General features: G+C 45.9%; 1 protein-coding gene across 12 annotated transcripts in view; it reads right to left on the bottom strand.

Annotated features, from left to right (window-relative positions):
• The window catches only part of NFIA (nuclear factor I A), a 242,455-nt gene that overhangs the window by 62,873 nt on the left and 163,223 nt on the right, over nucleotides 1-16,359 (bottom strand). For all 12 annotated transcript variants that reach the window (XM_041483201.1, XM_041483205.1, XM_041483209.1 and 9 more), the window contains exons 5-6: nucleotides 11,294-11,411; nucleotides 8,828-8,955 (exon numbers count right to left, since the gene is read on the bottom strand). In XM_041483201.1, the coding sequence (XP_041339135.1) occupies nucleotides 8,828-8,955; nucleotides 11,294-11,411 (246 nt within the window). The remainder of the gene's footprint in view (nucleotides 1-8,827; nucleotides 8,956-11,293; nucleotides 11,412-16,359) is intronic.

Genomic DNA, 16,359 nt, shown 5'->3' with positions numbered 1-16,359 from the left:
ATCCTGAATTGGTCCCAGAAGCAAACAAGAAGACTAGTTCAATTTTTGGAAGACTACTTTTAATGTGTTTAATGCCATTTTGGAACTAAACAGCCCCGTGCTGCACTATCAGATGATCTTCAAGGATCTCTGGGTCAGAGGAGACCTGCCTGGAGCTCACAAAGATTCAGGTTTGACAGAACCCAGATCAGCAAGAAATGCACAGCCGCTGTCAACCAGAGGAGCTTCTGTCTTTCAGAGCTCACCTGTGGAAAGGAAGTGTCTGCTTCTGTCTCAGTGCCAAGGAAGGTGGGAGTTTTCACTCTCTGTCAAAAGTGAAGCCCAAGACACATCACTTCTTTGCTTTAAGTTACATTTTCTGGGCTGTCGTGGGCAGAGGCTGAGGACTCCCCATCCCTGGAAGCGTCCAAGGTTAGGCTGGATGGGGCTCTGAGCAACCTGGGATGGTGGGAGGTGTCCCTGCCTGGGGCAGGGGTGGGACATGCTGTGATTCTTTGATTCTCTGATCAACAATGGGTGGCAACAAAATGTTGCTTGGCCACCAACAGCATCTGAGGAAGGTCAGGCCCATGGATGACCAACACAGCGCGGCCATCCCAGGAATCCTGTTCTCATTGGGAAGCATTGTTCCAGCCTTTGTCAGGGAATAGTTTTCTATGCAGGAAATCCTTCCTACATGTCTGAAAAAGGATGCAGGTGATGTGAATTGTGTCTGGTGACAGAAATACCTCAGGTGACCTTACACTGTGCCAGTGCACAAAAGATCTGCTCTTCTCTCGGCCACTGAGGTCAGTGAAAGCAGCACGTAGGGGTGATGTTAGCACCAGGCCAGTCAAAAACAGCTTTAATTTGATAACTGCAGGAGAATTCTTTCTGCATTTTCAACTCAGAACTCCTACAGCTCCACGTCCATTTTTAAATGATGCATTTCCTGACATCTGGAACTAGATGCAAGGAGCAAAGCCACAACGCTGACCGACCGCCCGGCTTCTCCGGGACCAGGCTGAAGGGATGTTTTCCTCAGGGGATTACAGCAAAGCTGAGGCATGTGCTTCAACACTTGCATGGGATTACTAATTTTATTAAAAATGGAAAGTACACTTTCGGCTGAATCCCAAGGCCAAGTTCTTTTGTGTTGCCCAGCGTCTGGAAAAAAAAATAAAAGGAGCCTGGGAGGGACGTGAAAACATCTAGAACTTTTTCAGTCTGAACTGACTTTTCGGTGAGCAGTTCTTCCCCTACCTCCAACTTCCTTCCATGGTTTTGAGGCAGCACTGCCAGCAGCATGGCATGTTGTCACAGGTCTCATGCTACTACGTGAATTGCCAAAGACAAGCTGAGCTATTGATCCAGTGGTAATTTGCTGTCAAAGTGACTCTGTCTGCGATGGCAAATGAGCAATGTTAATCACTCGACTTGACGAATGCCACTGTGAAAGACTGACAATGCTCAAAGCACCACCATGGACCTGCTGCGTCTTTCCTGGCTCCATTAAATTCCTGGTCTTCACTGGCCTTGAAAAATTAGAGTTTAACTTATCCATTAAGGTGCAGTTCTGGGAAAGTTGTGTTTAAAATAAACAACAACTTATATTGGTGAGTAACTCATCAGCTATGCAGCAGCCTGATTCTGATTGCCTGGCAGAGAAACACACACATTTTGTGCAGTATCTGATAAAAGATCTATAATGTGCTAACACAAACCTATCATGTAGCACCTGTGACTAACAGATTGTGATATCAAAGTCTTGATGCCTAAGTGCTCCTGTAAATGCATTAAACTTTTAGCGGCAGGAACTGTAGACTGCCAGTGACAAGGAGCTGATATGGTATTTCAGTAAAAGTTGATAAGTGTTATTGCTCTTAGAAGAAAAGAAAAATCTTATGTTCTTAAAAACCACTGGGCAGCTTGTGTTTTGATGGGATACTGTAATGCAGAGAGCAGGGATATGGCAACACATGGACTCCATGAAAAAAAAAGACATTTAAGGAGAGCTCTGTATCCTGCAGCTGCTGGAGTTCCTTGAAGTGTGTTCCCATCATACATTTCACTTCAAGCATCTACCTGTTCACTTGGAGTCAGCTTTTCAGGTGGCTGCCTGCACGTGGGGCCTTGCTGAATTCCATGTTAAAGAACAAAGTTCGTCCTGAGCCTGAGGAACAACTTTTTTCCTGAGCAGGTTGCCCAGAGAAGATGTGGAGTGTCCCTCACTGGAAATATTCAAGACTGTGCCCTGTGCTCTGGGATGACCCTGCTTGAGCAGGGAGGTGGGACCAGATGACCCCACGGTGGTCCCTTCCAGCCTGAACCATTCTGTGTGAAATGTTCCCACCACCTTTCAATATTAAGTTCAGTGGAGGAACAAATGGCAGCGGTGCCTGCTGGGAGATGTGCTGAGGTGTGAAATGAAGCTGCTGCACCAGGCAGGTACAGGCAGAACAGCTCTGGGACTGCCTGACCCCACACACTGAGAACCAGAGGGCAATTCAAAGTCACATCTGGGAAATACTGAGTAAATACAACTGGCAGGGATCCTGGATGTTAGACCTCCTCTGGTCTAAGGAAAAGTGATGTTGCCTAGGCTTTGTCTTTCTTCTGTAGTGTGAGTATCCAAAAAGTTCAGCTCAAGGAAATTATCTATGAGTATCCAGAAAGTTCTGCTCAAGGAAATTAATTAGCATCATGAAATTCCTCTGTCTAGTTATGACCCAGTGAAAACTGCCCACTGCAGCAAGTCACTGAAAAGCAGTGCCAGAGAATTATTTGACATTGAATACTCCAGATCTGAAGTTGAATGTTTTCCCAGTGAAAAGAGATTCTTTTTCTATTCCTTATTTTGTATAATACATGGTTCTCGTGTTTTTCATCATATTTTCTGCAGTCAATCCCTTGAATCTTTGGAAGTAATGCAGCACAATCATTGAAAACTTCTCTGGGCTCTGAGTTAGGGCACGATGTCAAGGCCTTTGATGAGCCCACAGACCTTTTGCCTGAGGACAGATCAGACACACTCTGCATCACTGATGCTGGGACACACCACACATAAAATTTTATCTTCCAGGCAGGGCCAGGCAACAACTGTGCTTAGGGCATAAAGAAAACAATCTAGGATCTCCCTTATAGCACTTTCTCTCGAATTTCCAAGATGTAATTCCAAACAGACATTGAAAACAAACTCTTGTGGTCATCTGAACTATGCCTGAATGAGCTTTTCTGATGCATATGGCATAAATAAAAGTTTCTCAGTAAACATGGAGAAGTTTTCTTGCATGCTGAGGGGAAAGCCCATGCCAGATTTAAGAAAAGCATTATTGAACCAAGTTCAGGACTGGTTGCCTGCACGTGGCTGTTCCATAACCAGCCATGGGGAGAGACACGGCACCATTCAGCTACGGGTCACTGACACTGCAAGGGAAATACTCCAAAATAATATCTCAGCTCCTCAGTAGAACAGAAATTCCTCAGAAACTGTTTTCAGACAGTCCCATAGATGGTGGCATGAGAACAAGCAGCAGCAGCCTGGGTGGTTCAGTGAGCAATCATGAGGCTGGCTTTAAAAACATCGCTACCACCACAGACGAGTCCAGCACTCTAATGGGGAGCTCTCCAGCTTTCTGCAGGTTCATGAGAAATTATCAACCTCATGAGCCCCTGGAACTGCAGATATGTCTATCAGCCATGCAGTGCAAGAGGTGTTATTAATTTCTTAAGGTTTCTGCACTGAAAGTCTTGTTTGTTTCCTGGGGTTTTCAAGGTGAAGACACACCAGGCCCAGCACAGCATAATGGGAGCAGAACATCCAGGGTGGAGCTGGGGCAAGGGGATGACCATACATGAACAGCCACATCAGTCTCTCAGTGGAAAAAGGACCACAGAGCTCCAGCCATTTCGCAAACCAAGTTGATCAAGGCCACAACCAAAGCAGAGCTGTTTGTCTCTTCAGATACCCCAAGAAGTGCAAGGAGTGCAGAGATGTACCTTTCCTGGGATTACTGTCCTCTAGGGACTGAACTACCGTGTAGAAACACAAGTAGAAGATCTAAGAATAAAGCAGAAGATCTAAGGAAAGAAACAAGTGGAATACCTAACTAAGAATCCAATAGGGTACTCTGAATTTGCATCTTAAACATTTCTTTCCACGCCACGCTGTAGAAACACAATGGAAGCAGACTTGGCAAATACCATCCATATGTTGCACAAAACGACTGAGGGAGCACAATGTGAACATTACTCCTGGACTGGATCAAGAGAACACATTAAAAGAAATGCGTAAGTGGAATATAGATATACATGAACTCAATGTTTGCTTATTATGGAATTAAAAAACATATACCTGTAATTATGGCTTACCCCCATTACAAGCAGGGCTGCCACAGAACTGAACACAGGCCAGCTTTGTGCAGGAGTTCAAAGCCAGTGTGATGTTGCCTTATTTTCTTACTAACATCATCTTTATCCTCTCTTGCCCTTCTTCTCAGTTAACAAGAGTTATGTACTGAAAGTGCTGAGATAAAGTAATGGTAAGGAGGATACCGCAAAAGGTATTTGAAAAGCAGAAGTAATTTACTACATGTCTGCTTTGTTTTACTTCCTAAGCCTTCCTGTTGTGAAAGGAAATTCATCTTTTCTGGCAGACTCCAGCCTTTTTAGGTCGGAGAGCTCCCCAGGAGCTTTCGAGTGCAGGTAAATGGATGTGAGACTCAAGGAGAACAGCACAAGGAACATGGGATTAATGCTGGGGTTTGCTTTGGCTGTCACATCTGAAGTACAAGGGGACTGCTGCACCCTTGGTCACAGGAAATTTCTGCAAAAGAAAGAAAGCTGAGTCCTTTGCTCATCTCTGCAAGCCCCATGTGCCACGAATGGAGAGGTCGTGCTGCTGGTGGTGGGTGAGGATCTACACGGAGGATCTACACCCAGCAAAGTGTCAGCATGAGACAGACATCAGGGTGCCTCAGCAGAGCAAGTGAAAGCCCAGAGGAAGGGCTGTGGATGGACAGTAGGTGCAGCCTGTATCCTGCACACAGGAGCAGGCACGGGGGAAGCATCCACTGCCTAATCTAAATAGCACACAGAGTGGTTTTGTCCTCTCCTGTTCTCCGGCCAGTTTGCACATATGTTCTGAGCATACAGCCTGCCCTCCAAAGACCACTTACAGGGGCAATCACAGGGAAGCAAAGCAGGAAGAAAAGTATCCAAAAAGGGAATTTGTTCAAGAGAAAGAAATGGAGACAGATGTAGAGCGACTAGTCACGGCTGGCGGTAAATAACCCTCTGCCTGGAGTGCTCCCTTTCTCCAAGAGGAGTTCACATATTCCATTTCATACTTCCTTTCTAGGAAGTCAAATCTTTGTTTTCCTGGCATTTGTTCTTTTCCCCTTCTGTATGGTCTAAAGCTGCCTTCTCATTTTCCCCTTCTCTTCTAGGTTTTGCTCTCTTTGAAGTGCATTTCTTCCATCTCCCTCTCACACAGCCCTGATTTCCCTGCACTGTCCCAGGCCACACCTTTCACTACCACCCTCTCCCAGGGCCTGTGCCACCAGCACGTGTGTGCTTCACACCTGCTCCAGCGTTTGATTCTCCCCTCTTTCTCATGTGCACACCTCAAAATTAAGCAGATGCGACACACAGAGATGGAATATTCATCCTCTCGCTCCCATAAACCTGTCAAGGCATATAGGCCAAGAAGCTATCTCTGCATAAATCTAAATCTCCTGTGAGGAAGCAATCTACTCAAAGGCAATAAAGGCAAAGGATGTATTATTATCTTTGGTGTGGATCCTACTGGGCTGGGAGGTTGGCTGCTGGCTCCTCTCTGAATTTTCCTTCCCAGCCAGAGCAGCCATCCCACAGACAAGTCTAAGCTTCCTTTCCTTGGTCTGATTTCCTCCTCCTGTTGTTTGGCCAGTAACCCAAAGGACAGGGTTTAATTATGGACTTTGGAAACCTGGCTTGCACTGCTCTGCCAGCACGGGATAAAACCTCAGCCTGTCTTCTGAAACAGCACCACTCTGCACTGATACCTGTGTTATCCCACACAGCACCAAATGAGCTGTAGGGAAGAAATGCCAAGTTAAACAAAAAGATGGGTTTAGCCTTTAAACTTCTACTGCAAATTTCACCGAGAAGAAAACAAAACACCGAAGCTCAGAGATTACTGTATGCTAAAAAACTGTGCCACCATTTTGATTGTAGATTAAATAAATGGCAAGGCCTTTCTCTGGAAATTAAGACATCGGAAGGGATGGATCTGAAGCTGGTCCAGGCTCCAAAGCTCCCTCTCAGACAGGACTGCTGTGGAAAGCCCCCAGCTAAAATGGGATGTTAACATCACTTGTACAGTCTTCAGGTGACCAAATAATCTTCTAGGCGGATGCCCCACTAAAGACTCCTCTGGAGGTGAAACCCCCGTGTCAAACACAAAAGGCCACACGTTAGTGTCACACCCAGTGTGATGTCTGTGCACGGACCACAGCAGGACGTGTCACCTCAGGCCAGTGACACACCAGCGCTGCCCTGGCAGGGAAGGGCACTCAGCACTGCTTTGTCCTTCACCACTGATGAGCTGTGGCCCTTCAGGCAATCCCTCTGTCAGCCGTGCTCTTGCAGTGACCCTGTTTTACGGAGAAGCTGAGGCAATGAATTCAGAGGACAGGCTGCTGGAAAGCCAGGGCAGAAGCACCGGGGTGGGGCTGCGTGGATTCAGCAAAAGGATGGCTTGGAAGTGCATCCCACGTGGGCAGGATAAAGAAAGCTCTTTTTCTTCACAGCTGTGACAGTGATAGATGGCTTGGTGAATCTGAGCTATATCTAGTTGGTACCTGGCTACAGTCCCTGATGCTGCAAGGTGATTTTCTGCCATTTTAGGAGCAAGATTAAGCAGAATCTGGGCTTTTTCTATAATAAGTGAGGAAGGTCATGAGGAAGGAAGAACCTTCTCTTGTCTGACTTGCTCTTGCCTTTCTAGCACCTCAGGAAGTTTGACACAGGCAGCTGTGCTTCCTCATGACAGGCACCCAGTGATGCCAAGAGCAGCAGAGGTGCTTTGGAGGTGTAAGGCTTTGGGTACTTCCCTTGCCCAGCTCAGCAGCTCAGTGCCACCATCAAGCCAGGGCTTGGATGAGCCAGAGGTAATGAGCACATGTGGGGAAAACCACCAGGAGTGACAGCAGAATTAATAGCCAACCTCTGGCTGCTGCACAAATGGAGAACATTGGTCATTAACAACGAGTACCCCAAACTTTGGGGGGAGCTGTCCCCCAGCCTGGCAGTGATGCAGAAGCAGTGACCCCATCAGTTTTCAGCCATCTGTGTCCGCAGAGCAGGCTGGGATCTCTCCCTTTAAGCCGAGCTTTTGTCCGCGTTTCTGCCGCTCCGCGAGCAGAGGTTTAGCGCGAGGTGAAGCTCTGCCTTACATCATCTGGAGCCTGGAGCTGATGGAGGGGACAGCCCCTGGAGCTGGGGAGCAGGACACCTCAGAGCAAACACCAGAGCCCTGGGGACGGCGGTGGCAAGGCAGTCACGGGGAGCCTGGCACTTGTCTGCCTGCAGGTCCACCCTCTCCTCCTGCCAAAGTGGCACATCTGCAGTCAATAAGGGCCCACAAGCTGGCTCCTCCTCATTAGAGGAGAGAGGGCAGCTGGCAGGGGATCCTCCAAGGGCTCCCAGGCACAGGAATCAGTCTCCTCCCAGTCTGGAATAGCCCAAATTTGGTGACTTTCTGGGCATGCTGTAAAGGACAGCTGTTTGACAGGGTCTCCAGAGAAAGCTGTGGGTATGTTTCCTACATGATGAAGGATATAGGTGGCTGGCCAAGTGCCCACAGAACTGATTTTAATGCTGTGCAGGTCGAATTTAGTTTTCTGTGCTCTATAGTTCATTATACACAGTGCCCTGGACAAGCATGTGTTTTTTCCAAACAAACCAGACCCATACTATTTTAAATCCAGACGAACAAGAAAGACAAAAAACACGGATTGCAAAAGATCCTTTGCACTTTTAGAGGACCTTCCCAAACCCTGGGAGGCACTGCTTGCCTTCCTCTAACAAATAAGACTTCTGTTATTTTTATTGGCAATAAATACTTGATTATTTAGCTGTAAGCAACACTGAGGCATTAACTTCACCTGTGCACATAGCACTGACCCAGAAAAATATTTCCAATAGTATTAAACACCCAGATGATCTCAGGATAAGTGATCAATGGACAGTTAAGTATGTAACGTAACATAACCCAAAAAAATGATCGACGGGAAAGATCACACACAAAAATTAACTGAGAAGAGGCCAAAGAGCTTCCTCAACATTCTGAAGTGTAACAGCCAGTGATGTCTATTTTGATATGAAGCCTCCAATCACACTTCACAGCATTACAGATTAATAAAACAACTCCTTCTGTAAGTCTCTTAAAAGTCATTACTGAGTGATCTCAAGTGTTGTATAATCCTTGAAAAGTCCTTCTACCTTATATAAGTTTAGGGATATTTATTTAAGCAGCGTAACTGATGGAGCACAGCCCAGACAGGTACTGCTTTTTTGCTAGAAAAAGCTATCCCAGAACTGAATCTGGACAATTTGACAGAAAAAGACCGCCTATCTTCCTCTGCATTATTTAAATACTTCAGATATTTGGCCAAAACACAGAAGTGACACACTACAGAAACATTCACAGCTGCAGGAGCAATAAAACCACTGCCACATTTTCACGAGGCCGTTTCTCGGAAGTGACGAGACGTCTAGAACTGGTCACCTCTCTAACACAGCAATTCTGATAACGAAACAGAGCAAGTGGAGATGATGTTCTGGGGCTCTGGGAGCCGGGGCTTACCTGGCTCCACTTCATGCCATCCACTGGACTGGCTGCCACTGCCCGGAGAGCGCCCTTGGCTTGTGTAGAACGGCTCCTCACCAGGGCTGTCCATCTCATCCTCCACAGACTTGAGACGTTTTGTGGAGCTGAGAATGCAAGAAACACATCATGAAGGCATGGAAGAGGAACCCAGGCACTGCTGTTGAGACACGCTTGAGAATAACTCAAGGTGGAACAGATTTAGGGAGCTTTGGTGAGATACAAAACAACATTTCACAGGCCAAACCCCTAAACACGCACCAGTTTGACCAGAAGTTAGTCTGACATTTAGGCTTTCACAGATTCAGAGTAGGACATTTTTCAAAGCACGCAGAGGTCAGTAAAAAGGCAAGAATTTCATTTGGATTGCGTGGTTCTTGCAGTTTGAATGAATATGGTGATGACACACCAGACTTATTTTCACCGCCAGATTTTTTCATGGCTAATTCTGAAAGCAAATTGTTTATCAGTTCAAACTTTTATTTTCAGTCTTTTCAATTAGCTCAGACTTCAGTCCCATAAGAAGGAACACAGGCAAGTGAATGATGGAAGAATCCATTCTTGGTTCAAATGTTCACGTTATCCTACAATAAGAAGCATTTGAGTCTGCAGCTGTGCCAGCAAGCACAGAAAGCCCCCAATGGGTATCTCTGGCCAGTGTCAGCATTAAAGAATCCCCCTGTGAGACATCACACCTCCCTCACCAGAGGCTCAGGACACAGAAGAGCCCTTTGAGTGGTCTCTGGTGGCCGCTGGCTCCAGCAGTTCTGCAGGGAGAGGATCCCAGAGCCAAAGACACTCAGCTTGGCTGTGTTTTCCATAATGAGTTGCACAGACCGTGTGGGGACCTTACTGAGAATTTCTCTTCTAAGTACTTTTCCAAGGCTGGGCCAGCTCAGTTTTTTTTTTTATTTTCCCCCAAATCTGTATTCTATTAAGACTTAAAGCATTCAAGAACAGGCTCCTCTGTGTAGGAAGAACACATTTAACAGACATAAAATCTTCCACTCTTGGTTTAGAGCTTGCAGCCTCCCCACCCCAAGCTCTGCACAGGTAGGAGCTGGCGGGTGTGCAAAACCAGTTGGTGAGAAACAGGAAGAATAAGTCTTGTGGCATGTGTGGAATGCAGGTTTGGCCATTCCTTAATTTAGAGAATTGTTATGTGTCAATAGGGGAAATTGTGTGCATACAATATAATTACCGCCTGATAATTCTGCTGAGTCTGTGTATTTAAAGAATTTTTTTTTTTCTGACTGGGAACAGCCTAATGAGAGGAAAACAAACATATTACCAAGTTATTAACTACCCATGCTGTTTATAATTAGCTCCTTATCAGTGGTAGCTATTTGCAGAAGAATAGAAGAGCAACAACTGAGCTCTTAAGTAACATTAATAACCTCACTTTTGCTTCTGGAGTCACCAGTAAATTCTACCTGAGAATGGTGCTAATGATGAGTGCTGTAGGCTACACAGTTTACAGGCAAGAAAGAAACAGCACAAAGTTTTTAATTGATGTGTAATGGGAATTGTAGTCACTGAGCTCCATAACGTGCACACTAAGTGCAAGACAGAATGTTCTTCCAATCACTGCAAGCTGTAAGAAGTTACAGCTAAGAGCCTCTCGTTAAAGATTATTATTTTTAAAATAAAAACAACAGCTATATTCAAACTACAGAGATTTTTCACACGTGCACTTGCTCACTGCAAAGCTGGTGGCACTGCAGGCTGAGATAAAAATGTAAAAGAGCGTTAGGCAGGAGTTAGACTTTCTTGTCATGTCTTTGAAATAAGTGATCTATTTTGGCTGTGGGGGAAAAAAATCAATCTGGTTCCTTAATAGTGTTCAAGACTACTCGAGTGACTGAGCTTGTTTATAAATCTAATCTCATGGATGATTAAAGTGAAAGGTAAAAAATAAAAAATATCCTTGTTTGATAGTTGGCATCTAAGTCGAAATCAAAATCAGATGGGGCAGTCATCTGCATTAGCAATTTGGTTTTCCAAAGGCTGAGTCACAAACTTCTAAATGCCTTATGAAAACTAAATGCTTTATAGACCAAGATCCTAAAACAGCCTTAGTCTCACAGGTAACACTTTTTACAATAAGGAACACATGTAAGTCTATCTTAAGACTTTCCTTGCATCTTATTATGCTCCAAGTTCTCTTCTGCCACAAGCTGAAACTCAGCAATTCCAGTGGAACTTCTCCTGATACACCCAGGTCCAACCAGGAGCTACACAAGTCCATGCAGCAGTTTCTCTTGCACACACAAAAAGAACTTTACTGCAATCCAGCTGAACATTCAGCTCTGAGCATCTGAAACAGCTCCACACCGTGAGGCCCCCAAACAGCTTGTCAGAAAATTTAATGGTTACTTTCCCAGATGAGTAATGATGCTGGCCTGGGTTTCCAAGGAACCTGGTAGCAGGCAGAGATTAAATTACCTGGTAGAGGATGTGCTAGGTAAAGACCTCCTCATTGCTCCTGGGCTCATGCTGTAGTACGAAGAACTTTCCAAATCTGAGAGGGAGAAATTAGGGCCTGTTCCTGCAGCTATCGGTGCTGGGGAAACAAAAGAGATTGCAGTCAGTTAGTCATGTGAATATGGCATGAATTGCACTTCAAAATCACTTTCTTCTTCCTCATGGGTGTGTTTAGTTTCACGATGGGAACAGGTGGGATGTGGAAATTAGGAAATGCTAATGGTACCTGGCATTGCAATCAAGAAGATGGAAATTTTATCAAGAATACAATGTTCCATGACATAGAATCTCTCTTACGTTCCTCCAAAGATATTATTATTATTATTTTTTAAAATTAAACAATTACGGCACGACTTCCTCTAAGCGCTGCTTTTCTATTAATGTCATTCCAACGTTTAATGAAACTTGTTGCTTTTAGGACCACGTTGTCTCTATTGGCATGGTTACAGATAGGCTGCATCATCCCTGTAGAGTGCTTGGCAGATCGATAAGCAGCACAGGCAGGGAAATACACACCTCAGAACCTCTGGGGTACACGTGATGTACAGCCACAAGCACAGAGGTTAAAAAAGCAGATGAGAAACTTGAGTTCTTTTCTGCCTAAGAGCATCTGAGCTTTCCTCTGGCCTCTCCTCCAGCTAAATCAGACCTAGAGACATATGGCTCCCCAAAAGTTTTATCCAGCAGTGACCTTCCACTCTTCACCTCATCACCTTACCCAGCAGTGAAATTCTTCTTGCAAGGGATACAAATCCCTGCAATTTCCCTGCCCTGGATCTTTGGTTTCACATCAAACATCACAGATTCCTACACACCCTGAAATTTGCAGGCACAAACCATGAGCTCCACGTGCTGTATCCTTCCGGGAGCAGACAGGGAGCAGAGCAGCTTAATGTTGAAGCCAGCAGAGAATGGATTTTGTGCCGAAATGCAACTAATACAGCAAATGGTACCATGTCCACTGTGGCTGTTCCAGTGCTATTCACAGGACAATGCAACTTCGGGGGCTGACAATCACAGATTGTGAGTTTCCCTCATGTTTCAGAGTCATCTGAAAAAGGACATCCTGCACAATGGAACGCACCAGCTTGGCCTGGGCTGCGTTGTCTGAGAGCCACAAAGGCAAAGCGGTCTCAGTGCCACACAGGGATGCTGAGCCAAGTTTAATCTTTGGTCTGAGAATCTGGCCCATTTTCAAACATGAAAAAAATCTTTCAGTCCAACGGGGAAGGAGTGAGGAAATGAAGACAGGATAGCTCCTATCACCCAGCTAACATGTCTGGGCTGGGAGTGCTGCCACTGACTGTAACGGGGCCAGTATTTCACCCCAAGTCTTAAGGAGCTCACAATGTCAGATTTGACAGAGGAATAATGTAGCTTTGCAGCTGCCTCATCATCCCCACAAGACAATTAGTTGTTGTTTGGCAAGGATCTTTTAAGAACGTCATTGAGACAGAAAGGGAACAGCCTGGATATCCACGGACTTTTAAAAGCCGGGGATGGAAAATGCACAAGGCCATTAAAACTTGAGAAAATCTGGAATGGTCATTAAAAGGAATTAAGTTGGGAAGTAATTTATGACAAGAACACTCAAATTCTTTGTTATCTTCTCTTGACTATCATATGCTTCCTGCACACTGGGTATATGAGAGGTTGTGTTAACAGAGGCAAAGAAAAATTAAGCACAGTAAAATTAACTCATTTTATCAATTTGTGCTTTCTGCAACAGTTTCCTGACAGCAGCTACAAGAGGCTGTAAAACTGATGAATTTGCATGGAAAAAGAAACCGGTGTAAGTAATTTGTGTAAAAGGTAACAGGGACATGGACTGCTATAATTCAGACACCCTGCAGATAGCAGACTGCTGCAGTGTGTGCAGTTATGGGTTAGAAAAATGACCACACTGCAGTCAGTCTGACTTGAATGGAAATCAATCATAAAGGTACTCTCTGCAGCATCTACTCTACAGTTTTCAGCAACTTCCTTGCCAAACAGATTTGTGCTCTGCAAACCCTTTCCTGAGCAATTCCTCTGCATTCTCTGCCTCCCAAACTTACAGGTTAAGCACACAGTTTTCCAAACAGGAACATAAAAAGGCAAGCACTAAATTAAAGCACTGTTTCTTTCTGAGGCACAATGAACTTCCTGGACATTGCCAGATTTATGAAACAGTTTTATTCCAAGGAGATAAGGAAGAAAAACTGGTATGTGGGTAACGCTTCCCTTCTTTCTTTCCTCCTGCCCTGTTTATTGCCCTTTCCCCAAATCGTGGACATTTCTTGAGTTGGCCCTATAGAAAAAAGGAATGTGTGTTCAGAGCAGGGCTAGGGTAGGAACAAGGTATTGCTGATGCTGTGTAAACTCAGTGCAAAGCAGAAAGGGCTGACCCCACAGGGGTTGCTGCCTGGGTAGCAAACACTGAGGATGCTGTGCTGGTCACTGGCCAAAACCACCTCGCCACACTCAAATGCCAGTTTGAAACCAAGGAGTTAAAGAACAAAACTCACCTTTAATAGACACCAGCAGAGGTTAAAGGGCCTGGCTGGGCTGTGGGGGCCAGTTCCTGAGCCCTGTAGCAGTCCTTGCACAGGAGCCACCACCCTGCCACCACCAGCTCAAGGTCTCTGGCCCCAGAAGTGCTGTGGCAAAGGTTGCACAGGGCTGAGCTGTTCCAAAACCCCTTCTCCTGCCTTTCTGACAGTGCCTGTCTTCCACCAAAGCCTATTTGTACCTTTGCTTGCAGTTATTGCATTTACTGCCATAAATCACAACAGCGTGCTGCAGTTGTGCCTGCCCCATCCCTGGGAGTGTCCAAGGCCAGGTTGGAGCAACCTGGGATAGTTGGAGGTGTCCCTGATGGAATGAGATGGGCTTTAAGGTCCCTTCCAACCCAAACCATTCTGGGATTCTATGACTCCCAGCAAAGGCAGCATCTCTGCAGAGCATGCAAGGGGATCAAAGTGGTGCAAACTGTGGCAAAACTCTTGTCTAAACTGAAGAACTCTGTCTAAACTAAAAAACTCTGCCAGAGCTAAAAATCTTTTGTAAACCAAACCTGTTCCTTGCAGCATGTGGCAATCCACCACACAACCTCCCTACCCCTGTTCCTATGCCCCAGGAACAGGCTCCAGCCCCACGAGGAGCAGCGTGCTGGGAGCTGCAGCCTCACAAACTCCTGGCAACGACATCTAAACCACACCATTACCCCTGCAAGAAATGCTCTGCAGCAAAGCGACCTCCTGACAGCTCAGGAACACCCCCCCAAATGGGAAAGGATGTCAGAAACTGCAACTGTGAGTCAAAGCAAAAATCTCAAGATGCCGCCTGACCCAGGGCTATGAGCTGGAAGGAGGAGAGAGGGAAGGATCCCTCTTGCCCCACACCCAGCCTGGAGCCCCCATTTCAGCTGCTGGCATCACAAAAATTCCCTGTGCAGCTGGGACACACTCAGAGGGGCAGGAGGAGCTGGTGTGCCCAAACAGAGGAGGAGGGGGGGAAGGCTGGTGCCTCTGCCTGACACTTTTCTACTCCTGGGATGCAGGGCAGCATCCCCTGCTCCCAGCCTGCTCCCTCCAGCTCAGCTCCTCACCCGAATTGTCAAGAAAAATAATGGAGAAATTAAGAAAAAGCCCTCTGACCAAACCCAATTTCAATATTTATTTTGAAAAAATTACCGAATTACAGAACAGGAAACCCACTCAATAAAACCAGCCAGGCTGGCATTTGTCTTCCTTGGAATATGGCACTTTCTTTAAGCCACATTAATATTTAGCCTCTCTTTTTTTCCCCCACTTGTGTGTATTTATTTTTACAGAGGGGCTGGGATGTGACTAAGATCATTACACGTGTAACACTGCAGCGAAGTGATAATGTGTTTAAGGTTAAATGGGAGAAACATGACATCTGACTAATAAACTTTTTCCTGTGTTGTGACTCCATAAACAAAGGGAAACACACTGTGCTGCTGCTGCTGCTGGGAGGAAAGGGGAGCTGGGTGGGTTGGTTTTTTTTTTTTTTTTGCAAGGCCTTTGTTTGCTCCACACTGTATCATTAGATTCAAAGAGGCTTCGCCGAATACAACAGATATGAAATGTGTGATGTTCATTTTAAAATTACAAGTACAGCCTGCTATTGACCATCTAATTATGCTGAGTTCCATTTATAAACATAGCTAACCACTAAGTTTATAGAGACTTTTTGTGCTGCTTTAATAGGATATTGATCGAGAGCAAGGTTTGAGTGGACTGCCATTGAATTGTGTAATGGCATACAAAAGGCAAGGTCACGGCAACTGTTCACTCTATGCCTGCAGTCTATTTTTTATTATAATCTTTTTTTCTCACTCTCATACCCAAGCCCACACAGAGAGTTTTGGATAGCAGTGCTTTCCTAAGGAATATAGAGTATCTTTTTAAATGTTAATTTTCATGCTGCTGACTTTAACTGCCTTCACTACTGTAGTGCTTAGTAAAGCAGAAATCACACAGGCTGCAGCTCAGGGAGAGAAGGTTTATCACACCCCGGCTGCACACACATGTCTGTGAGGAGGAGAAAAGCCTCTCCTGGGCTGCAAAAAGGCATCCACTGCCCAGCCCAGCCCCTCCACAAGAGCCAGGGCACCCCACACCTTGCCAGGACGTGCTGGGATTCACTTTCCCTGTGGGAAAAGCTGGACGAGAGGCACGAGGAGGCTGCTCTGTGCCTGGAGTGCTGGCAGTGCCTCTCCATCCCAGCCCTTGCCCTCATGGCAAGGACACTTCAGCCCCTGTCTGCATCCCCAAAGCTCCATCCCCAAGCCTGGCACCTGCTGCATCAGCGTGGATGCAGGATCCTGAGCTTCCCAAAACGTCCTGCTCACACATGTGGAATTAGTCGGAGTGTTTCAGGGATAATCAGCTGGACCATTTCTGTGCGTGCACAGGAGCAGCGAGCAAGTTTGTGTGCTCGTGGTGCCACAGGCCCACCAGAAGGATCAGAAATCCCCCCTGCTGCTCCTCACAGCACACAGCACACGATGAACCCAACGT

This window comes from Pyrgilauda ruficollis, unplaced genomic scaffold, assembly GCF_017590135.1.
Source record: "Pyrgilauda ruficollis isolate IOZ18807 unplaced genomic scaffold, ASM1759013v1 scaffold6, whole genome shotgun sequence".
NCBI classification, from domain to species: domain Eukaryota; kingdom Metazoa; phylum Chordata; class Aves; order Passeriformes; family Passeridae; genus Pyrgilauda; species Pyrgilauda ruficollis.
This window is presented reverse-complemented; position numbering and strand designations above follow the sequence as displayed.